Source organism: Corvus hawaiiensis, chromosome 17 (assembly GCF_020740725.1).
Source record: "Corvus hawaiiensis isolate bCorHaw1 chromosome 17, bCorHaw1.pri.cur, whole genome shotgun sequence".
NCBI classification, from domain to species: domain Eukaryota; kingdom Metazoa; phylum Chordata; class Aves; order Passeriformes; family Corvidae; genus Corvus; species Corvus hawaiiensis.
This window is the reverse complement of record NC_063229.1, coordinates 2,775,825-2,802,967: the sequence shown is the minus strand read 5'-3', so window position 1 is coordinate 2,802,967 and position 27,143 is coordinate 2,775,825. Positions and strand designations below refer to the sequence as shown.

The 27,143-nt window shown below is 53.9% G+C and overlaps 1 protein-coding gene and 3 long non-coding RNA genes across 4 annotated transcripts; all 4 read left to right on the top strand.

Annotated features, from left to right (window-relative positions):
• Positions 1–3,844: 3,844 nt before the first annotated feature.
• On the top strand, positions 3,845–5,094 carry LOC125334546. Its single transcript, XR_007207167.1, has 3 exons — positions 3,845–3,892; positions 4,768–4,815; positions 4,962–5,094. It is a non-coding gene; the product is annotated as an uncharacterized LOC125334546 (long non-coding RNA).
• Positions 5,095–7,549: 2,455 nt separating this feature from the next.
• Positions 7,550–8,919, top strand: LOC125334881 (centrosome-associated protein CEP250-like). The gene is made up of 3 exons (XM_048322088.1): positions 7,550–7,695; positions 7,972–8,115; positions 8,572–8,919. The coding sequence occupies exons 1-3, from the start codon at positions 7,585–7,587 to the stop codon at positions 8,854–8,856; spliced, it is 540 nt and encodes a 179-aa protein (XP_048178045.1). The 5' UTR covers positions 7,550–7,584; the 3' UTR covers positions 8,857–8,919.
• Positions 8,920–22,648: 13,729 nt separating this feature from the next.
• LOC125334987 lies at positions 22,649–24,450 on the top strand. Its single transcript, XR_007207290.1, has 3 exons — positions 22,649–22,708; positions 23,306–23,460; positions 24,403–24,450. It is a non-coding gene; the product is annotated as an uncharacterized LOC125334987 (long non-coding RNA).
• A 62-nt stretch (positions 24,451–24,512) lies between these two features.
• LOC125334986 lies at positions 24,513–26,541 on the top strand. The gene is made up of 3 exons (XR_007207289.1): positions 24,513–24,672; positions 25,180–25,308; positions 26,188–26,541. It is a non-coding gene; the product is annotated as an uncharacterized LOC125334986 (long non-coding RNA).
• The last annotated feature ends 602 nt before the right edge of the window (positions 26,542–27,143 follow it).

The window sequence follows — 27,143 nt, the reverse complement described above, 5'->3', positions numbered from 1 at the left end:
GGCTCTAATTAGCTTTTTGTCCACACTAGGCAAATACATTAATATTCATAGTCCTATAAAGTCTTTGTTCTTCTTCCCAAAGTTCAGGACTTTAGCATGACTTTGGCTGAGCAGCAGTGCATGCCAGTTAATAAAGCTTACTAAAATAAATCGATTTAGCTAATTGTAATGATCATGGATCATGTGTTTTACAGGGGCACATGGATAGGCAGATCAGGAAGTCCCAAGTACCTTCCAAGTACCTCCCAACAGGGAAAGGGAAGGAGGGGAAAATGCGGCCGGGAAATGAGGAGAAAAGAAGGCTACTTGCTCCAACTAATTGGGAGAGACCCCCTTGGACACGCCTGACGGACTCTCTCCCTTTCTCCAAATCAAGGGAATTTTACAGGACTCCTCTGTCTCCTTTGTGGACACGAACTTCTCGTGACGTGAATTTTACCCACTGGGGGGTGGGGGGCGCAGGAGCTCCTCTGCTGGGGAGGGGGAGTATAAACCAGTATAAACCAGTCCGGACTGGGGCAAGTGGGGAAAATTCAGAGTCACAAGGGGCCAGTGGCAGCGAGGCAGGGAGGGGCGGGAGTGATTGGCCGGGGAGGGGGAGAGGGGGAAGTGCCAGCCTCAGCCGGACCCCCCTCATTGATTGACAAGTGGGGAGCGGCTCCCGCCCAACCGGCGGGCGGGGAAAAGCGCCCTCAGTCATTGGCTGGGTGGGACAGGGGGCGGGGCGAGAGCTGTTCCCGCCTCAGCCGAACTCCCCTCAGTCATTGGCTGGGTGGGACAGGGGGCGGGGCGAGAGCTGTTCCCGCCTCAGCCGAACTCCCCTCAGTCATTGGCTGGGTGGGACAGGGGGCGGGGCGAGAGCTGTTCCCGCCTCAGCCGAACTCCCCTCAGTCATTGGCTGGGTGGGACAGGGGGCGGGGCGAGAGCTGTTCCCGCCTCAGCCAGACTTCATTCTGAGATTGGCTGGGCGGGTACCGGAAATGACCCAAAGAAGCGTCAAAACCTCCTCGAAATATCAGCAAAGCTGAGGAAAATGGAAGAAATTTAAATAAGTATGAAAAATATAAGGCTTTATTTTAGTTGCATTTAAGCAATGGAGTGTTGAAAAGGTGGATTGTGCACTAAAACGTAGCAAAACCAAGAAAACTCCCAAAACCCCTTTAAGAATCCCTCGAAATTAAGTAAAATTGAGTGGAAGCATAATAAATATGAAGAAATATGAAGAAGTTAAAGCCCTTTTTAACGTATAATGAAAAAACAGGGAGGTGTGAAAGGGGCTTTGGGTGCTAAAATGCCTCAAGAAAGCACCAAAACACGCCAAGCACCAAATTCCCCTCATGCTGGGGCTGGCTGTCCAGCAGCTCAAGTAGGAGAGTCCTCCAGTAGCTCAGGGGAGCTGCAGCCCTCGTGCTGAGGCACAGCCCGTGGAGAAAGGGGTCAGTGGCCCGAATGCATGCTTTGGGAATCAGAGCTGGGTTCCTAAATCCTGTCGGAACTCTCTCTCCCAGACCTGTGGTGGCTGAGGGTTGTATGAGGGAAGGGTTTGCCAGCCGTGAACTGGACTTGTTGATCATCTGAGCTCCGTTCAGGGGCAGTGTGGGAGCCTGTTCCTTTCCCCTTCCCCAGGGGCAGAGTGTTGGTGAGGGCTGGAGCTGGAGGCTGTGTCTGCCCCCACAGCCGGTACCGTGGGGCTGCGGATGCTCCTGCCCGCGTGGGCTTGACTGAGCTGGGCTTTCTGCCTCTTTCAGGTGTCCTTGCTGCAGTCACAGCTGGCCCGAGACCAACAGCACTGGCAGAACTACACTGAGAGGTGTGCAAGGACCAGCCAGGAGCTCAGACCTTCACGGGAGCTGTCCTGCTCCTTTGCAGCTGTGCTCAAGGAGCCCAAAGCTGCTGTTCTGGAAGCAGAGACTCGAAGCTGCATCGGTCTCTGAAGCTTAACTTGGCAGTGACATCCCTGGGCCGTCAGTCTCTGGAGAGACAGGCCCTGGAGAAGGCAGGTGCCGCTCTTCTCTTCCCCAGACCATTTGTACCCTGCCAGAAACCAATTCCTGTCAACTGAGGCACAAAAATCCTCCCTAGGACACAGACGAATGTTCTCAAAGATGAGGGAGAAAAATATCTACCAAAGCTTTTCCAAGCATTTGGTTCTGGAAGGTCTGTTCCTAGCGAGGTGTTCCGGTTTGGCCAAATTTAGAAATATATCCTCGGAGAGAAGGCACAACCACCCCGCCCCAACCAGGTTCGGGAAAAAATAAATTTTCCTCGAAGGAGAGTGAAGGAGATAAAACTATTTCTTTAACAAACACACGGGAAAAGGAAAATAATGCTAAATAATAAAATTTCTCACTGTGGAGAAAAAACCTGGGAAACTGTTAGAGTCCTCCTGTTGGTCTCCTCGGAGCTGGGGCTTGGCCCAGGGCCAGGCCCTCTGCGCTCCGTGGAAAGTCCTGCTGATGTGTTCTAATATTGTAGCAGTCCAGTGGAAAAGGGAGAAAGTCCGAAATTCCAAGGAAGGAAAAAAAAATTCAACTCTCTCTCTGGAGAAAAAGCAGCTGAGCAACTGGCCAAAAGCTGACCGGGAAGCCGCAAGCCGGGTGCCTCCGCCCTCCCCTGCTGCAGCTGGAAAAAAAACGCTATCTGTGTGTGACCTTGAACAAGCTGCAAACTGCTTTGAAAAAGTTGTGCTCAGTTTAGAGGCATAGAAATTAATTTCTGGGCATAGGCAGCGATATGGGATACACATCATAAGGTCACCCCAAGACACGAGGAATCTTTGAAATAAGCAGCAAGACTTTTCTTCTGCCTAGAAGACCTAGTGATGTATTGCCCAACAGAGAGCAGAGAAAAAAATGCACTTGTGTCTGTCTTGGGATTCTTAATCTCTTTTATGAGCCTTAAACACTGCAACTCTTGGCGTTTCTCTGTAGGAATTTGAAAAGACCCTGAAACATCATTTTTCCTCCTCATGTGGCTGTTCTAGATGCAAAGCTTTACTTTCCATGAATATTTGTAAGCACCAAGAACCTTTTTAGGCTTTTTCTTACACCTCCCCTTTGTCAGGGGAGACAGACGAATTCCTGTGACTCAGGAACTAAGCGCATCCCTAAAGAGCATGCGGGTCTCAGGAATGCTGAGCCTTAAAACTGATGCTGTCTGGGCCAGCAACTTTGAACTCATGTTACGAGCCAGGTCCCTGCCCAGCTGCCCAGCTGGGCTGTGGGGATGTGGGGGTGATGGTGCAGGTGCCGGGGCAGCAGTGAGCTGGGATGGGTGGAGAGCCAGGGGAGGGCCTCTCCAACAGCCCCTGGAATGTTGGGGTTTGCAGCGTGGCAACCATCAACAGCCCATGGAATGTTGGGGTTTGGAGCGTGGCAACCATCAACAGCCCATGGAATGTTGGGCTTTGGAGGCTGGCAACCATCAACAGCCCATGGAATGCTGGGCTTTGGAGCGTGGCAACCATCAACAGCCCATGGAATGCTGGGCTTTGGAGTGTGGCAACCATCAACAGCCCATGGAATGTTGGGGTGTGCAGCCTGGCAACTGTCAACAGCTCCTGAACATTGGGGCTTTGACCTTGGAAGAGCCAACAGCACTTTGATCTTGTGCTCTTGACCCAGCAAAGGCCAACTACCCTTGGATATTGGGGTTTGACCCTGCAAAGGCCAACGGCCTTTGGAGATTGGGGTTTGACCCTGCGAAGTCAAACAACCTTTGAACATTGGGGTTTAGACCCTGCAAAGGCCAAAGCCTTTGGACACTGGGGTTTAGACCCTGCAAAGGCCAAAAGCCTTTGGACACTGGGGTTTAGACCCTGCAAAGGCCAACAGCATTTGGACGCTGACATTTGGTCACTGCTCGTGCCAAGGGGCAGATGGAGACCCGGCGGGTGAGTGAGAGAGCTGCTGCCCTCTTTGTGCCAAGCCCAGCAGGGGCCTGGGTGGGCCTGGGCTGTGCCACTGGGAACAGTTCCCTTTGGGAATAGCAAGGGATTAACAGTTGGCTGTCCCGGAGCTGGCAGCAGCTTTGGTGCTGGCCATGGGGACCGGCCTGGGAGGGAATGGGGGGGCTCCTGGCCATCCCAGAGCACACCCACATCTCCTCCTCCGTCCTTGTCCCACTGGAGGGTGTGGGCACAAACAAGGGAGCAGCTTTCATTGCCTTCCCCTCAGCCCAATTCACAGCGCAGCCTGAGCGCTTCCCGGAGACAAGAATGGGTTTCTCCCAGACATCTCCAAGATGATCCCCGGTGGGGCAGAGGATGACAGGAAGATGCTCCAAGGGCTGGAGCACCTTTGCCAAGGGAAAAGGATGCAAGAGTTGGGGTTGTCCAGCCTGGAGAAGGTTCCAGGGTGACCTTCCAATGCATGAAGGGGCTGGAAGAGAGCTGGAGAGAGACTTAAGCCAGGGGCCTGCAGGGACAGGACAGGGTTTAATGGGATATTGGGAGGGAATTCTTCCCTGTGAGGCTGCTGAGGCCCTGGCACAGGTTGCCCAGAGAAGCTGTGGCTGCCCCTGGATCCCTGGCAGTGTTCAAGACCAGGTTGGATGGGGCTCTGGGCAATTCCCCTTGTGGTGCTCTAAGAAGTGATGAGACACCTTCCAGCATGTTTGTTTGTGCTGCTGTCAACCTACTGGGCTGAAAATATTCCCAAGGAGGGGAGGAAGGAGCTGAGCTGGAATTCCAGGCTGGGAAGCATTTAGAGGTGACTGCCTCAGGGGCAGCCATGCAGTCTGAGTGTGCTCTTCCCTGTGCTCTTCCAGGGAGCTCGAGGCCTTTCTCACCAGGGACGTTTCTCCAGAGCCCCTGAGGTGAGTAAACTGCGCTGAGCTGGCTCGGATTGGAAACTGGTCCTCCACAAATGGACACTGGTTCTTGTGGAATCAGAAGAGGCATCTCAGTGGTACTTTGGAATAGGAGCAGAGTACCTGACTAACAGCTGGATGTGGGCTTTCAGGTGCTGTTAGACGGCAGTGGCAGCATGGCCAGTTCCATCACCGGCACTGACCGTTCCCAGCATGCAGCCTCCAGGAACAGCCTCTCAACTCTGACATCCACTGATGCACAGCATCCCTTTAAATTGGTTTGGGAAGCCACAGAGAATTGTGGGCGCTTGCAGCGAGGTTTTGAGCAAATGGAGGAGCAATGCAAGAGGCTCCGAAGCCACCAGGAGCAAATAGACTCTCTGATGGAAGAAATCAGAAGGTGAGTGTTTCTTCCTCCTCCTCCTGCATTCCAGAGGCAATCTGAGTCCAGGTCTGGGAGTTCAGAGGTGTTCTAGGCGAAGAACTCACCTGCCCTACCATGTGTAGGCCTCAGTGTGGCTCTCGAGCATCGTCCTGTCAGGGCTTTTCATGCTCTACTGTGACTCCCAAGGCTGCCTGGGAGATGCACAGCGATGTTGGAGTAGAATACTCCTTCCTCTCACTGTGCTGCTTCCCTGAATTCTGTTCTTTGGGTGCCCCTGTCCAGCCACTGCTTCTCCCTGAAGGAAGACAAAATCCTGCCTTCCTTTCCCTTTGCCTCTGAGGATTTCCTTGGGAAGGAAAGCGCAAGGTCTTCCTTAGGCCACTGCCCCCAGCTCCATTGTGGAGGGTTGAAAATGGGATCGATGGCTCTTCAGGCCTCTTCCTTCTTCTGACTGAGCCTTGTCTCTGCAGTGACTGTGAAAACCTTGAGAAGTCCAAGGAAAAGCTTCAGCAATGCACTGGAATCCCGGCGGCAGGAGCCTTGAGTCTGCGCCAGAAGAACAGCAAGCAGCTGAAGGAAGCGTCAGCCCAGGCGGAAGAGGCGGTGCAGCAGGACAGGATGGAGGTTGGTTTTGGAAATGAGGCTGGTTTTCCATTGAAAACTTGTCTTGCCCCTTCTTGTACAGTGGAGGACTTGGTGCACTCGAGGGAGAAGACCCATCACTACAGAGGGAGCTGGAAGTCAACCGGCAGGCACTGGAGGAATTGCAGCTTCAGAGGGAGCTGCTGGAGCAAGAGGGGCGTGATGTTACCGTGGCTCTGGACACCTTATTCCTAGGCAGCACCTGTGAGAGTGGCAGTTGTGCCAGCCAGATCAGGCCAGATGCTGTTTCTGGCAGGAGAAGAGAGGGACACTGCTGTGCACACCTGGCTCAAGATGGCACACGCATTTATTAGCCAGGCATATGCATGTTCATCAGCAAAGGGTTACATGCTTCTGCAAAATTTGTTACTTTGGGCAGCCCCAGAGCCTCTAAAACAGGGAACAGAGCTGGGGAAGGGTCTGGAGCACAGGTGTGACAAGGAGCAGCTGAGGGAGCTGAGGGGCGCTGAGCCTGGAGAAAAGGAGGCTCAGGGGGCACCTTCTCGCTCTCTCCAAATCCCTGTGACAGGAAGGTGCAGCCAGGTGAGGGTTGGTCTGTGCTCCCAGGGAACAAGGGACAGGACAAGAGGAAACGGCCCCAAGTGTGCCAGGGGAGGTTTGGATTGGGTGTTACAGGAGAGCTGTGAGAGAAGGGTTTGTTTCTGATGGTCTCTGTCAGACAGTCTCACTTCTGGAGTACGTGGTAGGTTTGGCAAAGACACAGCAGAGGTTTTGCTTTTGAAGACAAAAGCTCAAAACCACAGTGCAGTCTTCAGGCTTGAATACCAGCAAGGGCCATGAGACACCTTCTTTGTGTAAGACATGTAAATGGTATTGTTGGTGTGAACTGCTGCACAAATAGAGTCTGCTTTGGCCACATCAGCCAGAATGCCATCAGTCACTAAAGGACTGCTCACCACAAGAGCCGTTTCCCTGCCAGGCATGCCCTCGTTGCAGAGAGCTGCTTTGCACACTGGAGGAGGGGACACTTTGCTGTGGGTTTTGTCCGAGAAGGAGAAATGCTGTGAATTTTCACTTGCTTCAGCAAGCAAAATTGCTTTCCTCAACAATCCTGAAAATGTCCAGCACCGGAATAGATCTTGAGAGACATTTTGTTGGTACGGGATTGTGCAAGGAGAATTGGTGTGATTTTTTGCAAGGCTGGAGCTGTGGGAGATGGCAGGCTATGGGGCTGTGTGGAGCATGCCCTCCATGTCTTCTACATTGAATTTGGGGAGGTGAAAGGTGAACAGGGCTATCTTTGGGCCCAGGAATGAGCCCTCTCCTAGGAAGCCAGGCAGAAACATCAGCTTTCCGTTGGGATTTTTGTGCTGCTCTTGTGCTCTGTTTTTCCAAGACTTACCTTGGAGGATCTGCACTGTTCTCTTACGGGTCCTCTTTTGGTGTGTACTGGTCGGTGTCCATAGCCAAACGGAGTTTGTAGGACTTTTCTTTTGTGGGCACAGGGAGGGCACAGCAGGAACGCTGACAAGAGAAAAATCTTTTTAAAGACTCGCCTGGAGTATTTCTGAACAGCAACCCAGAGATGTCTCCTGGGCTGTGTTCTAAGTCACTTCCTGGGAAGCTGTGTCCCCCCAGGGCAGACAGTGGCCCAGGGGAGCAGCAGCCGAGTGCTCTGAGAGCGCGTGAGCCCATCAGTCTTTGCCTCTTGCCACACAGAGTTTGCAGGGCAAGTGTCAAGCCCTCTGCTCTTTCCTTCTGTGCAGGTCCTGCTGGAAAAGCAGAAGATGAATTCTTTATCAGAGACACTGCTCCAAACTCGGGGACAGCTAAGCCGAGCCTGCCAGCAGGTGCAGCAGCTCAGGCAGGAGGTGAAAGAGCAGCAAGAGAAGGGGCAGGTAAGTCTGAGCAGGCAGGGAACAGAGTGCAGGGCAGTGGCAGGGGCACAAAAGGCAGGTGCTGGGAGTGAGGAGGCAAGGGCTGCTTCAGGCCCTGGCAGCAGAGAGCCTGGCAAGCTCCAGAGCTCAGGCCCGGGAAGGAAGGCTTGCAATGGAAGCAGAGCTGGGTAGAGAAGCCAAAAGAAGTCGCTGAAGGAATGGGATTTTGAGACAGCAAGTGGGAAAAGCTGAGCCTGAGGGCAGGTCCCAGGAAGTTGCTCTGCATTTTGTTGCCAGACCATCAAGGCAAAGCTGCAAGCTGAGCTGCAGGAAGCTCGGAGGGAAATCCAGGCAGCGCAGAAGAGGCACAAGGAAGAACTACGAGGCATCAAAGAGGAAATGAATCTCCTCCTTGTGGAGAGGGAGGCTCTACAAAAGCAGGTGAGTGAAACAGCAGTGGCACTGCAGCATCCAGCAGGGGGTCTGTGCCCTTCTTGCTTTTCCATGGCAGAGCAGCAGCTGCTGGGGTGGTCCCTGGGGCTGCCTCGTGCTCTGGGCTCCTTGGCAGCTGCTCTGCAGGACCTTCAGTGCTCTGCTGAATCTCAGCTGCTGCCCTGGACAGCTGGGCTAGTCCTCTGGGCTGTTGGCCAGCAACCATCAGCATGGATTCCTGCTGGCCTCTTCTTGCTAGCCTTGGTGTGGGAGGTGCTTTTTCAGGTGCCCTTGGTGGGCCACGTAGAGATTGAAACAAGTTGTGTGTATGCATTGTGAATCTGGTGCTCTGAGGACAGGGAGAAATGGAAAGTTGGCCTTTGCCTTTTCTCACAGCCTCTGCTGTGGCTGGCAGTGACAGGCTGTGGCTGTAGCCTCTGACTGCTTTGTTCTGTTTCACTGGAGGTGGGAGAGTTGACATCTCAGCTGGCAGCCTCCAGAGAGTCCCAGGCAACGATTGTTCAGAGAGCCCAGCAAGATGTGAGCTGGGCCCAGGAGCAGTCAAGGCAGAAGCTGTTGGAGGTTGAGCACCTCCAGAAGATGCTGGAGGAGGCAGAACATCAGAACAAGGAGCTGCAAGTGCACCTGAAGAACTTGGAGCTGGAAGGGAGTCAATGGGAAGAAGTGGCACGCCAAAATTCAGGATTTCGGGCTTCCTTGGACGCCCTGGAGAAGGAAAAAGCCAGGTAAATGAAAGCCTGTGGGACTCTGCCTTGTGGGAATGGATTCCCTCTTTGCCATCTTTGCACCTGCCAGGGGCTCTGGCAGCATCTCCTACGTGGCAGAGTCCTGAACTCTCCGTGCAGACGCGTCTCGTTGTCTGGATGTTGTGTTTCATTTTCTTTTCTTTCAAGCCTTTAGTTAGGGTTTTTCTGGGGACAAAGGCTTTTGGAGTAGCTCTTTCCCTCTGGGGGTGTGTTCTGTTGTGAGGTGGGTGTGCTAACACTGCCCAAGCTGCAGTGTAAGGAGCTGGACACATCCAGCAGCTCCGCCTTGGGTCCTGTAACTTGAAGCCTTTGGCATCTGGATCAGCCTGGCATCCTGATGCCTTTGCTTGGCAGAACCATCTCAAGGCCCTGATTGCTGACCTAGGCCAGATTCCCCTCAAAGGCACCCAAGAACCAAGAATGTCTCTGTTGCATCGTTCCTCAGAAAATGCCCCCAGGTGCCTGGAGGGGCTCAAGCAGGGTCCCTCCAGAGTCCCTCCAGAGTCACAGGCAATACTGACTGTGCAAAGAATGCAAGAAACAAGACCAAGGTTGGCGGGGCTCCTCCAGCTGACCAAGTCCTGCCGGTCTTCAGTGCCGCAGGATTCTTCTTCCAAGAAGAAGACAAAGAAAAGGCAGGGCACTCTTGCTTGCCTGCAGGTTGCTGCATCTTCCATCAGGTTGTGCTCCAAGGCTCTGTTGCCACTTCTGCTATTGGCCTTTGTTTCTCCAGCTGGAAGTAGGATGGGTGCTGGTAAATCTTAGGGAACTTCCCCGAGATCCGCTGGCTGTAGGGTGCTGCTCCTCCTACCTGGACATACAAGATGGGGCAAGGAAATGTCTCTTCCATGTTGACCAAACCTTTCCCCCTTGGAAAAGGTTTGGGTAGTCAGAAGAAAACTCTTCCTCTCCCCTAATCTCTTCATTGCAAGACTTTGTTAGGTCTGCATTCACATTCCCATCTCAAGAAGAAGGTAGGACATGTAGGCAGGAACTCCCCATTCTTTCATGAATAAAAGCAGAGTGGGCACATGCTGGGCTGTGACTGCAGGGGGAACAAACAAACAGCCACGTTGTTTAGACAAACCTCATCAGACAGAGCAGTTTTCCCCGAGGTGGTGCGAGTCCTAAGAGTTCCTAAAATGTGATACCGTGTAGTAATGAGTTGCATGCTTCCCTTTTAGGCTGATTCTGTCTCTGGAGGAAAAGAACCTGTGCCTCAGAACACTGGAAGAAAAGAACCAGGCACTGAACAATCAGGTGTGTCATCTGCATTCTGTGCTTCAGGAGACCGAGCAGCTGTGTTCTGAGCTTAGAAGACAACTGCTGGAGCTCAACACCCAGGTAATCTGTGCCCTGACATCCTCTTCTCCATCCTCTTCTCCAGGGACACACATCATCACCTTTGGCTTGGAGGCCCCAACTGCTTTCCCCTCCCAGCAGCATCCACTGCTGCCGTGTTCTGCCCCGGGGTGCTGCTGCACCCACAGGCCAAGGCTGGATCTGGTGTCTGCTGCCGATGTTTTCCCCCGTTCTCTCCCGGGTCCCAGCAGGAAATGTGGGAGGAGAAGCAGCAGCAGACTCCTTTGGAGCTTCTCCATCCCTCTGTTAGCAGTGTTGTCCCAGATGGAGTTGGTGCCTGTGCTGGGCACCGAGCAATGTGGGCACACAGACGTGGCTATGGCAGGCTGGGGAGGGCACTTCCACCGCAGCCAGTTCAGCTGGTGTTCGGAGCTGCAGCCTCAAGGATGCGCATTGGCTCCCTTTCCCTGTTTTCAGGACATTTGTTTCCGTTGGAATCCTTGGCCCTGTGCCTTCTGTTTTGGGCATGTTTTTTTGCCTGAAGTCATTTCTCCTTCCTTGCTTGCTCTACTGCCTGCTCTGCTGCCTCAGGAGCAGCACTGTCCCTGAGGCTCTGTGCATCCATCTTCCAGATCCAGGCCGAGCTGGAAGCAGTGATCGAGAAGGCGGCTCTCCAGCCTGCTCAGGAGAAGCAGGAGCTGGAAACTGAGGTGTCTGAGCTGCGTGTGAGGCTCCAGAGCTCTGAGGAAAGAGCAGAGGCCATGGCCACGCGGTGTACGGCTTTGGAGCTGGAGCTGAGGGAGGTGCAGGCTCAGAGAGACCATCTGAAGGCTCGCAACCAGGAGCTGCAGCAGGAGTTGGAGGAAAGTGAGCAAGGTAGAGCTTCTCCTCTCGCACCCACTGCCCCATCCTGTCTCGCCAGCAGGGATCTCTGATCCCGTGCAGAGCAAAAGTGCCCAGAGATGGCAGAGGGGAAGAACAACCAGCAGGAGATTTATCCATCCAGTGCCAGTGAAAGCGTTTTCTCGAGAAAGATGCCGTGGCTGGCAGTGCCATCTGGCTGTGCTATGGCTGATCCCGTGCACAGGTGGTGCCTTTCAGGTGCTGTGTCTGTGCTGAGGAGCTGTAGCTGGATGCCTCAGCTCGATTCCCCCCAACTCCAGGCCCTGCCAGAGCCTCCAGGCTATTGGCCTCTCTGGAGCAGGGCTGCACAGGCATCCCCGCTCCTTTGTCTCTCTTGGATTGCTCACTCTGCACAAGCCCAAGAGCAAAGACACTTTCCTATTCCTCTGAACCTTGCCCCTTTGATTCCTGCTTTTTTCTCCTTCATTTCTGTCAGCTTTGGAAGCCCTTGTGGCCTTAGGGGCTGGCAAACACAGGCAGGCCGAGAAGAATGTGCTGTTGTCCCTGCAGGATGCACATCAGTTTGCCTTTGCTTTGCTGTTCTCATTCTCCTTCTCCTTCCTGCTGCAGCGATGTGGAGGGCAGAACACCAGAAGACCTCTCGAGAAACTGCCCTGGAGAAAGAGGCCATTGCCCTGAAGGAAGAGGCTGTGACTCTTCATCAGGAGGTGGCACCTCTGCAGAGGAAACTGGAGAGCCTGGAGAAGGAAAGGAAGGATGTGCTGGTGAGAACGGCAGATGCCATGAAGGGCCATTTCCTAGCTATGTTTGGCCCTTGTGTTAATAGTTCTAAGGAGCACCTCTTTGCAGTTGAACTTGTCAAATTGCATTCTTCTGAATAAGGAGGAAAAGATGTCATAGTCATGTCAAAGCCAGTTAGTGCTGAGGCTGCTGGTTTTGCTCCATGCTGGAGTTTTGTGCCCTACAAGCTGTAGTTCTCAATGTCCACACTGGCTCTATGGACATTGCATGGTCTGGGCAATTCCTCGTGTCCAAACCCACGTTCAGATTTCAAATACCTGGACCTGGAACGAGGGGTGAGAAGGGCAAGTTTGCTGTTAATAGAAAGGTGTTTGGCCTTGGCCATCAGAGAGCAGTCAATGGGGAGAAAAGAGAGAAAAGCAAAGTGCTGATGCAGATAAGGACGTGTGCCTGCAAGGGGAGAACTCGTCCTGAGTGGCAGCAGAGAATGACAGACTGATGTGGCCGTTGCTGCTCCAAGAGAGGGCAGTGGGGCTCTCGGGGATGGTGCCATGGAAACTCTACACAGGAGAGCTCAAAACCCACTCCTGTCAGCCCAACTGCAGGGAATGAATTGCTGGGGGTGTTTGCTCTTCCCTTTCTCCCTGATGGAGAGCACATCCTCATTTAGGCACTGCCTAAATCCTTCTTAGCATGGGCTTGGAATCCTGGCTGCAGTTCTGGCAGCTGCTTCCCAAAGGAACACTCGAGTGGAGCTGCAAGAGGTCGGGGAAGGGCAGAAAGGGAGCTGGGACGGGCTGAGTGAGCTGGGAAAGACTCAGCGTCAAGGGTGGCCCCAGCAAAGGTCTGAGGCATCCCGAGAGGCAGAGAGAGAGGGGCAGCCTTTGCCTGCCTGTGGCAGGAGTCCCGATCTGGTATGAAAAGCACACCGAGAGAGGGAATGAGTGACCTCCCTGTTTTGGCAGCGTGAACGGGAACTGTACGAGGAGCAGATGAGAGATCTGAAAAAGAAGAATGAAATGAATACACCGGAGATGCGAACTCATAAGGAAAACCCCCAACAATTGGAAGTGGACAGGGAAGCCAAGCAGGAACAGTTGGAGCATGGGGCTGCTGCTTTGAAGGAATGGCAAGAGACCGCTCAAGTCCTGAGTGCTGCACTGAGCAAGAGTGAAATTTCCAAAGGGGCTCTGAAGAAAGACTTGGACATCCTGAAGGAAAGGCTTCGTCTCCAGGTAGGCACTGGCATTGATCTTCAGTGCACTGCAACGTCTCTCAGTGATCCCAATGAAGTTTCCCATGAAGAGGTGGGATTCTAGATCCCTGTCCGTCTAGGCCTGCTTGGGCAAAGCAGCCCGGGCTGCAGCAGGCAGCCTTGTGTGTCTGCCTGGCTCCAGCCAGAGACCATTGGCTGCCAGATTGTTTGCTGGCACGCCTGGAACGACTGATGCAGCTCTGGAGCTGCTGTTCAAATCAGCTCCAGGCCAAAAGCTGGGCATGGGGAATTGCTTCTCCCGTGCCCAGGCAAGGGGAGGCAACAGGTGGGGGTTGGATTTGGTGTGGAAAGGAATGGAGCAGGTGAGCAGAGTGATGGACTGAAGTGAGCAGAGTTCTGTAGCAAGGGCTGAAGAGCAGCTGCACTGCTGGAGCTTTGAGGATGCTTCCTGAGATGGAGATTTCTGAGGGACAGCTCTTGTGGTGTTTGAAATAAGGGATCATCTCCTCTCTGAATACCCAGCAGGCTGTTGGAGCAGAAGGGAAGCAGCTGTTATTTCTCTCAGACACCAGCATGGAACTTCAGAAATCATTTGCATCTTTAGACGAGGAGAAGACCGAGAGGCCTGAATTAACCACTGAGCTCAGGAGAACTTTTGACCAGGTAAAATGGGCTTTTGCTACCTCTGCAAAGCCTCAGGCTCCTCTGGAACACAAGCCCATGGTGTCAGGAAAGAAGAGTTGGAGGAGTTTCAAGGCCTCAGCAGTGCTTGAGGGCTCATTCTCCCCCTGGGCTTCATTGCCTACATTGTGCTCTGCTCCCGTGTGGAATGCTCTGAAGTTTGGGAGAAGGAGAGTTTGCTTCCTGTCCCTGGGCTGGCTGTGCAGGAGCTTGCTGTTCAGATCAGCTCCAGGCCAAAAGCTGGGCATGGGGATCTGCTGCTCCCTTGCCCAGGCAAGGGGAGGCAACACGTGGAGGTTGGATTTGGTGTGGAAAGGAATGGAGCAGGTGAGCAGAGTGATGGACTGAAGTGAGCAGAGTTCTGTAGCGAGGGCTGAAGAGCAGCTGCACTGCTGGAGCTTCGAGGATGCTTCCCGAGATGGAGATTTCTGAGGGACAGCTCTTGTGGTGTTTGAAATAAGGGAATCATCTCCTCTCTGAATACCCAGCAGGCTGTTGGAGCAGAAGGGAAGCGGCTGTCAGAGCGCTCCAGGAAGGGTGTGGAATGTGTGTGGGACCAGGTTGCAGCAGCAGCAAAAGACAAGCCAGAGAAGCGTGTGCTCAGGAGAACTTTTGAGGTAAAGTGGGCTTTCGCTGCCTCTGCAGAGCCTCAGGCTCCTCTGGAACATGACACGTGTGCCCAGGCAGTGCTCTGGAGTCCTCTGCTTGTTTCCTTGCCTCTCCCTGTCCCTGCTGTGGGTGCACCCTTTTGTTTGTTCTCTCTGTTGTGGCAGCCCATGGCTTTCACAAAGGCACCTTCACTCCGCTGCCTCCCTCCCTGGCCCCGTGTCCCCGCACACACACTGGCCTCTCCTGCACAGCCCTCAGCGAGAGCTCTTTGCCCCCAGTGTTGTCTGGTGCAATTGAGGGTCTCTGAGCAGAGATCTCCTCGCCTTGATGTCCAGAGGTCCTTTTGCCCCATGTTTGCTGACAGGTTTCTGTGACCCTTTCTCCCATCCAACGTGCAGGTGGTACCTGAAGGGAGGAGTGTCCAGAGAATCTTTAGGAAAGTTTATCTCTCGGGTACCATTAGAGTGGATGCTCCCCAGTCTGCCCAGCACAGCAGGTTGACTTCTGGACAGGTGAGAACAGCGTCTTCCTTGGTGGGAGGAACACAGCCCTTGGCAAAGCACATGTCCCTCAGAAAGCAGAGGAGCAGCTGTGAGCTGAGCCGTTTTCCCCAAGCCAGGCAAGCCCTGAGCGCTGCTCCCAGGGCTGGCATCTCCTCTGCTCCAGAGCAGACAGAGGGCACCGTGCTGGAGCTGCTGTGGCTGCAGCCGCTGCAGAGCAAGCAGGAGGTGGGAGCAGCTGGCTCTCTGCTGCCAGCCAGCCCAGCAGCCACAAGCCCGTGGTGTCAGGAAAGAAGAGTTGGAGGAGTTTCAAGGCCTCAGCAGTGCTTGAAGGCTCATTCTCCCCCTGGGCTTCGTTGCTCACATTGTGCCCTGCTCCCGTTTGGAATGCTCTGAAGTTTGGGAGAGGGAGAGTTTGCTCCCTGTCCCTGGGCTGGCTGTGCAGGAGCTTGCTGTTCAGATCAGCTCCAGGCCAAAAGCTGGGCATGGGGATCTGCTTCTCCCGTGCCCAGGCAAGGGGAGGCAACACGTGGGGGTGAGCAGAGTGATGGACTGAAGTGAGCAGAGTTTTGTAGCGAGGGCTGAACAGCAGCTGCACTGCTGGTGCTTAGAGTAAAGTGTATTGGCAGTTGTGGAAGATGCAGTATTTTTGGGTGAGCACACAGAATTTGGGGCAGGGATGTTTTTCGGGAAGGAGCAATCTGGTGCCAGGCAAGCCAGCAGGGCCTGACACAGCACTTCCAAGGAAACAGTGCCAGAGGCTTTTGGCAGCCCAGGGTATGGGAGCTGCAGAGGGCAGATGCTGTGAAACTTTGAGCCCAGAGCACAGGAGCTCCCTGTCCTCTGGCTGCCTGCGAGGTGGCACTGGCTGGCTCTGCACAGGGCTCCTGAGGAAGGGCTTGAGCTGTACCTTGTCCTGCTTCCAGGTTTCCCAGGAGCAAGAGTCGTCGAGCAGGGCTCTGGAGCAGCTGCACCAGGAACTGGCCCAGGTGCGCAGAGAGAAGGAGCTGCTGGGCCAGGAGAAGGCTGCCCTTGAGGGCCGACTGGCAGCCATGGAGTGTCACAAACAAGACCTTTCCAAGCAGCTGGCAGAGACCAGGTAAAGGCAGGGAGGAGACCCTTTCCAGATGCTTTTACCTTGCATGGACAGAAAATGGAAGTCTCAAGAAAAAGAAATATGCCACAATGTGAAGGTTATTTTTCTGACATCTAAAGCCAGCAAAGCTGTCGTGAGCCTTGGGCTTCTGTTTGTGCCGCCCAGCACACTCATGTGGGAAGTCAAAAGCAAGCCACCCGGCCCTGAATTGAGTAGTAGTTAAACCATGCAGCTGTTGAGTGAAACCTCATGTTTTTCTTGGGTTTAGTTCCTTGTTCTGGGCATTGAACATCCCTCTTTCCTTCCTAAGTAGCTTGACACAATCCTGATCTTCAGAACTGAAGCTTCAGAATTCCAGGCTCTGACCTTGGGATGTTGGCAGTAGCATGCTGCCATTCAGGGGGAAGCCAGAGGCTCCTGCTGAAAATGCTGAGGGCCTTCAGCTTCCAAGCAGACTCTTGAGAAGTGTGAGGCAGGACCTAGAGCTGGTTAGAGAGCAGCAGGGAAACCTCTTTGGAATTGTTGACAGCCCCTGGGGATTCTTGCTAAGTGTTGATGGGCACCCACCTGTCAAACCTGCCAAGGTCCTTTTGGATGGTCCCTCTCACTCTCCAAAGAAGGACAAGACTTGGGCTACTGCCTGCTTAGCTGGCAACACTAAAATAAAGGTGGCAAGTCTATTCCTTGACCATGCAGGAGTTTAAACTGCAGTCTCTGCATTCAGGTAGTTGTTGTTCAGACAACATAGTGTTCTGAATTTTTACAAGTGCTGCCACGACCATGAGATTTTACTGTATCATGCAAAGTAGTTCTTGAAGTCTCTTAAATACAGGGTGTCTGGAAAATTATGTACCTTTATGTCCATGATGAAGAGAGTTAACAAGTCAGGGGTGAGCCAGGACGAGAGTCTGTTCTGTCCCCCTGCAGAGCAGCTTGGAAGTGCTGATGAGAGAAGGGCTGTGAGCAGAGGCTGGGCTTTTGCTTGTCGGCCCAGCCTGTGTGGGCACAGCTAGCCAGGGTCATAGGTCAGGAACAGCAGCTGAAGGTTCGGCTGTTGAGGTCACGTTGGGCTGGGCTGTCTGTGCTGTGCCAGGCCATAAGGAAGGCCTGGGCACTCCCTCAGAGGGCCCTGCTTTGCTATTGAAATGGCACAAATGGGCCTTCTCTGTACAAGTTTCCATGCAAGCCATTTTGCATTCTCAGGCCTGGGGACCTTGAGCCACGTTGTCCTGGAATAACTGCCTGGGAGTGTCAGGAGCGAGCAGCTCATGTCTCTCCGTATTTGCAACCTGTAGGTCAGCGAAGGAGAGCCTGGAATCCAGCCTGTTTGCTGCTCAGCAGCAGATATCTCAGCTGGAGATCACCAGCAACCATCTGGAGGCTCAAGTGCTCACAGTCACACAGGCCAAGGAGGCGCTCCAAGGTGAGAACCTCGTGTGCTTTGTTTGTGGTGCCGCCCCTGCCTAGAGAAGCTGCTGTAAAGCCTCCTCTGTCTGCAGGGCTTCTGAGGAGCGTTGGGGCTGGAGGCAGGGCCCTCCTACGCCGACACTGGAAGGGCCTGAGTCAGTAAAGGCAGTAAAGACTCTGAATCTTGCTGTTGGTCATGTTTGCAGGAGAAGTGCAGTGCCTCCAACGTGAGCTGGAAGCAGAGAGAGCTCTCAGGAAGCAGGAGCAGGAAGACACAGCGCAACAGCTCTTGCAGGCAGAGCAGCAGCGTCAGGAAAGCGGAACTGCTCAGCAGGTGGAAATAAACAAGCTCCTGCAAGACCTGGTAGGTGACAATAGGCTTCTGAATTGTCCAAGCCGGCCCTGGGGGCTGGTTTAGCACCAGCAGAGCCTGAGGGTGTGAAAGGGCAGCAATCCTCTGCCAGAGGCCTCCCACTGCTGGGCCGGGCAGGAGAGGCGGCGGCTTGGACTCGGAGGCGCGTGAAGACCCCCAGGATGGTGCTGGGCCAGTAAATGCAGCCACGGCTTCCGTGAGGGCGTAAGACGAGTTCCAGAGCAGCTTGGGCAGTGCCCACCCAAAGCGTGGCAGCCCAGGGCAGGATCTTCCCCGAGTCCCACCTGCCACGGAGCAGATGCCAGCGTGGAGCAGATGCCAACAGTGCTGCTGGCTGCAGGCGTGGGAACTCGGTTCCTGTCTTGCTGTGCTCCCAGGGTGGACAGCGGGATTAGCTTTGGGCTGGAAGCAAATGGAACAGGCCCCGGTCCTTCAGTGCTTGTGACTGGGGCATCAGGGTGCCAGAAGGTGACACCTCCTTTTCTGAATGGTTGGACTCAATGCTGGTGCAGGTCTTTCCCAACAGAAATGATTCCATGGTTCTGTGATTCTTGCACCTGCTGAGCCTCCTTTTAAATTCCCTGACAGGACACGGTTTCTGGAGAGCAGAGAGCCAGTGCTGTTGTCTTTTCAGGTTGGGGTTTGTGGGAGGGATGAAGCTTCACGGTTTTCAGCGAGGAGCTTGCCTGGGGACTGCAACTTGAAGATTTTTCCTCCCCTCCGCAGGCAAGTGAGCGGGAAAGGCACCATGCAGAGATGCAGGAGACGCTGCAGCAATGGGGAAAAGAGAAGGCAGAGAGAGAGCAGGAGCACGAGAAGGTGCTGTTTGAGATGAGGCAGAAAGTTGCCACCCTGCAGGCTCAAAGAGAAGAGGAACGAACTAGATTTGAAAATGCCAAGCGAGAGGTAATGATTGTGCAAGGAGAATTGGTGTGATTTTTTGCAAGGCTGGAGCTGTGGGAGATGGCAGGCTATGGGGCTGTGTGGAGCATGCCCTCTATGTCTTCTACATTGAATTTGGGGAGGTGAAAGGTGAACAGGGCTATCTTTGGGCCCAGGAATGAGCCCTCTCCTAGGAAGCCAGGCAGAAACATCAGCTTTCCGTTGGGATTTTTGTGCTGCTCTTGTGCTCTGTTTTTCCAAGACTTACCTCGGAGGATCTGCACTGTTCTCTTACGGGTCCTCTTTTGGTGTGTACTGGTCGGTGTCCATAGCCAAACGGAGTTTGTAGGACTTTTCTTTTGTGGGCACAGGGAGGGCGCAGCAGGAACGCTGACAAGAGAAAAATCTTTTTAAAGACTCGCCTGGAGTATTTCTGAACAGCAACCCAGAGATGTCTCCTGGGCTGTGTTCTAAGTCACTTCGTGGGAAGCTGTGTCCCCCCAGGGCAGACAGTGGCTCAGGGGAGCAGCAGCCGAGTGCTCTGAGAGCGCGTGAGCCCATCAGTCTTTGCCTCTTGGCACACAGAGTTTGCAGGGCAAGTGTCAAGCCCTCTGCTCTTTCCTTCTGTGCAGGTCCTGCTGGAAAAGCAGAAGGAGAAGAATTCTTTATCAAAGACACTGCTCCAAACTCGGGGACAGCTAAGCCGAGCCTGCCAGCAGGTGCAGCAGCTCAGGCAGGAGGTGAAAGAGCAGCAAGAGAAGGGGCAGGTAAGTCTGAGCAGGCAAGGAACAGAGTGCAGGGCAGTGGCAAGGGCACAAAAGGCAGGTGCTGGGAGTGAGGAGGCAAGGGCTGCTTCAGGCCCTGGCAGCAGAGAGCCTGGCAAGCTCCAGAGCTCAGGCCCGGGAAGGAAGGCTTGCAATGGAAGCAGAGCTGGGTAGAGAAGCCAAAAGAAGTCGCTGAAGGAATGGGATTTTGAGACAGCAAGTGGGAAAAGCTGAGCCTGAGGGCAGGTCCCAGGAAGTTGCTCTGCATTTTGTTGCCAGACCATCGAGGCAAAGCTGCAAGCTGAGCTGCAGGAAGCTCGGAGGGAAATCCAGGCAGCGCAGAAGAGGCACAAGGAAGAACTACGAGGCATCAAAGAGGAAATGAATCTCCTCCTTGAGCAGAGGGAGGCTCTACAAAAGCAGGTGAGTGAAACAGCAGTGGCACTGCAGCATCCAGCAGGGGGTCTGTGCCCTTCTTGCTTTTCCATGGCAGAGCAGCAGCTGCTGGGGTGGTCCCTGGGGCTGCCTCGTGCTCTGGGCTCCTTGGCAGCTGCTCTGCAGGACCCTCAGTGCTCTGCTGAATCTCAGCTGCTGCCCTGGACAGCTGGGCTAGTCCTCTGGGCTGTTGGCCAGCAACCATCAGCATGGATTCCTGCTGGCCTCTTCTTGCTAGCCTTGGTGTGGGAGGTGCTTTTTCAGGTGCCCTTGGTGGGCCACGTAGAGATTGAAACAAGTTGTGTGTATGCATTGTGAATCTGGTGCTCTGAGGACAGGGAGAAATGGAAAGTTGGCCTTTGCCTTTTCTCACAGCCTCTGCTGTGGCTGACAGTGACAGGCTGTGGCTGTAGCCTCTGACTGCTTTGTTCTGTTTGACTGGAGGTGGGAGAGTTGACATCTCAGCTGGCAGCCTCCAGAGAGTCCCAGGCAACGATTGTTCAGAGAGCCCAGCAAGATGTGAGCTGGGCCCAGGAGCAGTCAAGGCAGAAGCTGTTGGAGGTTGAGCACCTCCAGAAGATGCTGGAGGAGGCAGAACATCAGAACAAGGAGCTGCAAGTGCACCTGAAGAACTTGGAGATGGAAAGGAGTCAATGGGAAGAAGTGGCACACCAAAATTCAGGATTTCGGGCTTCCTTGGACGCCCTGGAGAAGGAAAAAGCCAGGTAAATGAAAGCCTGTGGGACTCTGCCTTGTGGGAATGGATTCCCTCTTTGCCATCTTTGCACCTGCCAGGGGCTCTGGCAGCATCTCCTACGTGGCAGAGTTCTGAACTCTCCGTGCAGACGCGTCTCGTTGTCTGGATGTTGTGTTTCATTTTCTTTTCTTTCAAGCCTTCAGTTAGAGTTTTTCTGAAGACAAAGGCTTTTGGAGTAGCTCTTTCCCTCTGGGGGTGTGTTCTGTTGTGAGGTGGGTGTGCTAACACTGCCCAAGCTGCAGTGTAAGGAGCTGGACACATCCAGCAGCTCCGCCTTGGGTCCTGTAACTTGAAGCCTTTGGCATCTGGATCAGCCTGGCAGCCTGATGCCTTTGCTTGGCAGAACCATCTCAAGGCCCTGATTGCTGACCTAGGCCAGATTCCCCTCAAAGGCACCCAAGAACCAAGAATGTCTCTGTTGCATCGTTCCTCAGAAAATGCCCCCAGGTGCCTGGAGGGGCTCAAGCAGGGTCCCTGCCACCCTCCAGAGTCACAGGCAATACTGACTGTGCAAAGAATGCAAGAAACAAGACCAAGGTTGGCAGGGCTCCTCCAGCTGACCAAGTCCTGCCGGTCTTCAGTGCCGCAGGATTCTTCTTCCAAGAAGAAGACAAAGAAAAGGCAGGGCACTCTTGCTTGCCTGCAGGTTGCTGCATCTTCCATCAGGTTGTGCTCCAAGGCTCTGTTGCCACTTCTGCTATCGGCCTTTGTTTCTCCAGCTGGAAGTAGGATGGGTGCTGGTAAATCTTAGGGAACTTCCCCGAGATCCGCTGGCTGTAGGGTGCTGCTCCTCCTACCTGGACATACAAGATGGGGCAAGGAAATGTCTCTTCCATGTTGACCAAACCTTTCCCCCTTGGAGCCTGGGTAGTCAGAAGAAAACTCTTCCTCTCCCCTAATCTCTTCATTGCAAGACTTTGTTAGGTCTGCATTCACATTCCCATCTCAAGAAGAAGGTAGGACATGTAGGCAGGAACTCCCCATTCTTTCATGAATAAAAGCAGAGTGGGCATATGCTGGGCTGTGACTGCAGGGGGGACGAACAAACGGCCACGTTGTTTAGACAAACCTCATCAGACAGAGCAGTTTTCCCCGAGGTGGTGCGAGTCCTAAGAGTTCCTAAAATGTGATACCGTGTAGTAATGAGTTGCATGCTTCCCTTTTAGGCTGATTCTGTCTCTGGAGGAAAAGAACCTGTGCCTCAGAACACTGGAAGAAAAGAACCAGGCACTGAACAATCAGGTGTGTCATCTGCATTCTGTGCTTCAGGAGACCGAGCAGCTGTATTCTGAGCTTAGAAGACAACTGCTGGAGCTCAACACCCAGGTAATCTGTGCCCTGGCATCCTCTTCTCCAGGGACACACATCATCACCTTTGGCTTGGAGGCCCCAACTGCTTTCCCCTCCCAGCAGCATCCACTGCTGCCGTGTTCTGCCCCGGGGTGCTGCTGCACCCACAGGCCAAGGCTGGATCTGGTGTCTGCTGCCGATGTTTTCCCCCGTTCTCTCCCGGGTCCCAGCAGGAAATGTGGGAGGAGAAGCAGCAGCAGACTCCTTTGGAGCTTCTCCATCCCTCTGTTAGCAGTGTTGTCCCAGATGGAGTTGGTGCCTGTGCTGGGCACCGAGCAATGTGGGCACACAGACGTGGCTATGGCAGGCTGGGGAGGGCACTTCCACTGCAGCCAGTTCAGCCGGTGTTCAGAGCTGCAGCCTCAAGGATGCCCATTGGCTCCCTTTCCCTGTTTTCAGGACATTTGTTTCCGTTGGAATCCTTGGCTCTGTGCCTTTTGTTTTGGGCACGTTTTTTTGCCTGAAGTCATTTCTCCTTTGTTGCTTGCTCTACTGCCTGCTCTGCTGCCTCAGGAGCAGCCCTGTCCCTGAGGCTCTGTGCATCCATCTTCCAGATGCGGGCCCTGCAGGAGGCAGTGCTGGAGATGGAGGCTACCCAGGCAACTCGAGAGAAGCAGCTGCTGCAGGAGCTGGAGGAGTCCCGAGCAGGAGAACGGAGCTTGAGGGACTCTGTGCAGGTGCTGGAGGCTGAGGTGTCTGAGCTGCGTAGGAAGCCCCAGAGCTCTGATGACAAAGCACTTTCATTGGCCATAAAGTTTAACACCTCAGAGCTGGAGCTGAGGAAGACACAGGCTCAGAGGGACAATCTCAGAGCCCGCAACCAGGAGCTGCAGCAAGAGTTGGAGGAAAGTGAGCAAGGTAGAGCTTCTCCTCTCGCACCCACTGCCCCATCCTGTCTCGCCAGCAGGGATCTCTGATCCCATGCAGAGCAAAAGTGCCCAGAGATGGCAGAGGGGAAGAACAACCAGCAGGAGATTTATCCATCCAGTGCCAGTGAAAGCGTTTTCTCGAGAAAGATGCCGTGGCTGGCAGTGCCATCTGGCTGTGCTATGGCTGATCCCGTGCACAGGTGGTGCCTTTCAGGTGCTGTGTCTGTGCTGAGGAGCTGTAGCTGGATGCCTCAGCTCGATTCCCCCCAACTCCAGGCCCTGCCAGAGCCTCCAGGCTATTGGCCTCTCTGGAGCAGGGCTGCACAGGCATCCCCGCTCCTTTGTCTCTCTTGGATTGCTCACTCTGCACAAGCCCAAGAGCAAAGACACTTTCCTATTCCTCTGAACCTTACCCCTTTGATTCCTGCTTTTTTCTCCTTCATTTCTGTCAGCTTTGGAAGCCCTTGTGGCCTTAGGGGCTGGCAAACACAGGCAGGCTGAGAAGACAGTGCTGTTGTCCCTGCAGGATGCACATCAGTTTGCCTTTGCTTTGCTGTTCTCATTCTCCTTCTCCTTCCTGCTGCAGCGATGTGGAGGGCAGAACACCAGAAGACCTCTCGAGAAACTGCCCTGGAGAAAGAGGCCATTGCCCTGAAGGAAGAGGCTGTGACTCTTCATCAGGAGGTGGCACCTCTGCAGAGGAAACTGGAGAGCCTGGAGAAGGAAAGGAAGGATGTGCTGGTGAGAACGGCAGATGCCATGAAGGGCCATTTCCTAGCTATGTTTGGCCCTTGTGTTAATAGTTCTAAGGAGCACCTCTTTGCAGTTGAACTTGTCAAATTGCATTCTTCTGAATAAGGAGGAAAAGATGTCATAGTCATGTCAAAGCCAGTTAGTGCTGAGGCTGCTGGTTTTGCTCCATGCTGGAGTTTTGTGCCCTACAAGCTGTAGTTCTCAATGTCCACACTGGCTCTATGGACATTGCATGGTCTGGGCAATTCCTCGTGTCCAAACCCACGTTCAGATTTCAAATACCTGGACCTGGAACGAGGGGTGAGAAGGCCAAGTTTGCTGTTAATAGAAAGGTGTTTGGCCTTGGCCATCAGAGAGCAGCCAGTGGGGAGAAAAGAGAGAAAAGCAAAGTGCTGATGCAGATAAGGACGTGTGCCTGCAAGGGGAGAACTCGTCCTGAGTGGCAGCAGAGAATGACAGACTGATGTGGCCATTGCTGCTCCAAGAGAGGGCAGTGGGGCTCTCGGGGATGGTGCCATGGAAACTCTACACAGGAGAGCTCAAAAACCACTCCTGTCAGCCCAACTGCAGGGAATGAATTGCTGGGGGTGTTTGCTCTTCCCTTTCTCCCTGATGGAGAGCACATCCTCATTTAGGCACTGCCTAAATCCTGCTTAGCATGGGCTTGGAATCCTGGCTGCAGTTCTGGCAGCTGCTCCCCAAAGGAACACTCGAGTGGAGCTGCAAGAGGTCGGGGAAGGGCAGAAAGGGAGCTGGGACGGGCTGAGTGAGCTGGGAAAGACTCAGCGTCAAGGGTGGCCCCAGCAAAGGTCTGAGGCATCCCGAGAGGCAGAGAGAGAGGGGCAGCCTTTGCCTGCCTGTGGCAGGAGTCCCGATCTGGTATGAAAAGCACACCGAGAGAGGGAATGAGTGACCTCCCTGTTTTGGCAGCGTGAACGGGAACTGTACGAGGAGCAGATGGGAGATCTGAAAAAGAAGAATGAAATTAATACACCGGAGATGCGAACTCATAAGGAAAACCCCCAACAACTGGAAGTGGACAGGGAAGCCAAGCAGGAACAGTTGGAGCATGGGGCTGCTGCTTTGAAGGAATGGCAAGAGACCGCTCAAGTCCTGAGTGCTGCACTGAGCAAGAGTGAAATTTCCAAAGGGGCTCTGAAGAAAGACTTGGACATCCTGAAGGAAAGGCTTCGTCTCCAGGTAGGCACTGGCATTGATCTTCAGTGCACTGCAACGTCTCTCAGTGATTCCAATGAAGTTTCCCATGAAGAGGTGGGATTCTAGATCCCTGTCAGTCTAGGCCTGCTGGGGCAAAGCAGCCCGGGCTGCAGCAGGCAGCCTTGTGTGTCTGCCTGGCTCCAGCCAGAGACCATTGGCTGCCAGATTGTTTGCTGGCACGCCTGGAACGACTGATGCAGCTCTGGAGCTGCTGTTCAAATCAGCTCCAGGCCAAAAGCTGGGCATGGGGAATTGCTTCTCCCGTGCCCAGGCAAGGGGAGGCAACAGGTGGGGGTTGGATTTGGTGTGGAAAAAAGGAATGGAGCAGGTGAGCAGAGTGATGGACTGAAGTGAGCAGAGTTCTGTAGCAAGGGCTGAAGAGCAGCTGCACTGCTGGAGCTTTGAGGATGCTTCCTGAGATGGAGATTTCTGAGGGACAGCTCTTGTGGTGTTTGAAATAAGGGAATCATCTCCTCTCTGAATACCCAGCAGGCTGTTGGAGCAGAAGGGAAGCGGCTGTCAGAGCGCTCCAGGAAGGGTGTGGAATGTGTGCGGGACCAGGTTGCAGCAGCAGCAAAAGACAAGCCAGAGAAGCGTGAGCTCAGGAGAACTTTTGAGGTAAAGTGGGCTTTCGCTGCCTCTGCAGAGCCTCAGGCTCCTCTGGAGCATGACACGTGTGCCCAGGCAGTGCTCTGGGGTCCTCTGCTTGTTTCCTTGCCTCTCCCTGTCCCTGCTGTGGGTGCACCCTTTTGTTTGTTCTCTCTGTTGTGGCAGCCCATGGCTTTCACAAAGGCACCTTCACTCCGCTGCCTCCCTCCCTGGCCCCGTGTCCCCGCACACACACTGGCCTCTCCTGCACAGCCCCCAGCGAGAGCTCTTTGCCCCCAGTGTTGTCTGGTGCAATTGAGGGTCTCTGAGCAGAGATCTCCTCGCCTTGATGTCCAGAGGTCCTTTTGCCCCATGTTTGCTGACAGGTTTCTGTGACCCTTTCTCCCATCCAACGTGCAGGTGGAACACGAAGGGAGGAGAATCAGAACTTTTAGGAGAGTGTTCCCCCACACTACTTTACATTGCCTGTCTCCCAGTCTGACCAGCAAAATGCATCAACCTCTGAAAGACAAGAGTCCTCCAGTAGCTCAGGGGAGCTGCAGCCCTCGTGCTGAGGCACAGCCCGTGGAGAAAGGGGTCAGTGGCCCGAATGCATGCTTTGGGAATCAGAGCTGGGTTTCTAAATCCTGTTGGAACTCTCTCTCCCAGACCTGTGGTGGCTGAGGGTTGTATGAGGGAAGGGTTTGCCAGCCGTGAACTGGACTTGTTGATCATCTGAGCTCTGTTCAGGGGCAGTGTGGGAGCCTGTTCCTTTCCCCTTCCCCAGGGGCAGAGTGTTGGTGAGGGCTGGAGTTGGAGGCTGTGTCTGCCCCCACAGCCGGTACCGTGGGGCTGCGGATGCTCCTGCCCGCGTGGGCTTGACTGAGCTGGGCTTTCTGCCTCTTTCAGGTGTCCTTGCTGCAGTCACAGCTGGCCCGAGACCGGCAGGACAACCTGGAGAGCTGTGCAGGGAGCAGGCAGGAGATGCTCCCGTTGAGTCACAAGGACCTCCTTACTTCCTAGGCTTGTCAGAGAGGAGCCAGGGTGCAGCTGGATGCAGTCGTAGCCTCAGATTTTGTCCATAGTTTATGTTTAAAGGATTGCAGGTGTAACTGTAGGATTGTAGGATAATAGGTGTAGTCGTTGCAGCAGTCGTAGCCTCAGATTTTGTCCATAGGTTATGTTTAAAGGATTGCAGGTGTAACTGTAGGATTGTAGGATAATAGGTGTAATTGAACCTTTATACAACTGTGTTCCAGAGGATGAAGGATATATTTATAGAAAAGTAAAGTGATTTATCGAAAAATAAAATGATCATGATTAAATGAAAAGATCTTTATCAGAGTTCTTGACTACCCAGTACAGAGAACTATAACTTCCACTATAGTGCATTATATTTGAAGCAACATGGAAGCAGTTATATTCAAGCCAGCAAAACCTATTATTAATTAAAGATTGATGCTTCTCACCCAAACCAATGGCCATGGGCAAATATTTCTGTCAGCCTCAAGGAGTGACCTTGAGGGGCATCCTCACTCCAGGGAGGAATCTGCAGATGGGAGACACGTGACATGAACCACTTTGGTGAGGGCAGGAGAATCCTGCCATGTGTGGAGCTCTTCCATTTGTCCTTAGGAAACTGCAACCTGTTTTTTCTCCGAGTCACAGAATCTCAGGCTGGGGGAGGCTGGAGGCACCTCTGGAGGTCACCTTGCCCAGCCCCCTGCTCCGTCAGGGCCACCCAGAGCCGGCTGCCCAGGATGTGTCCAGGTGGCTTTTGAGTCTCTCCAGGGATGGAGACTCCACCACCTCCCCGGGCACCTGCACCAGTGCTCGGCCACCCTCCCAGTGCAGAAGTGTGTCCT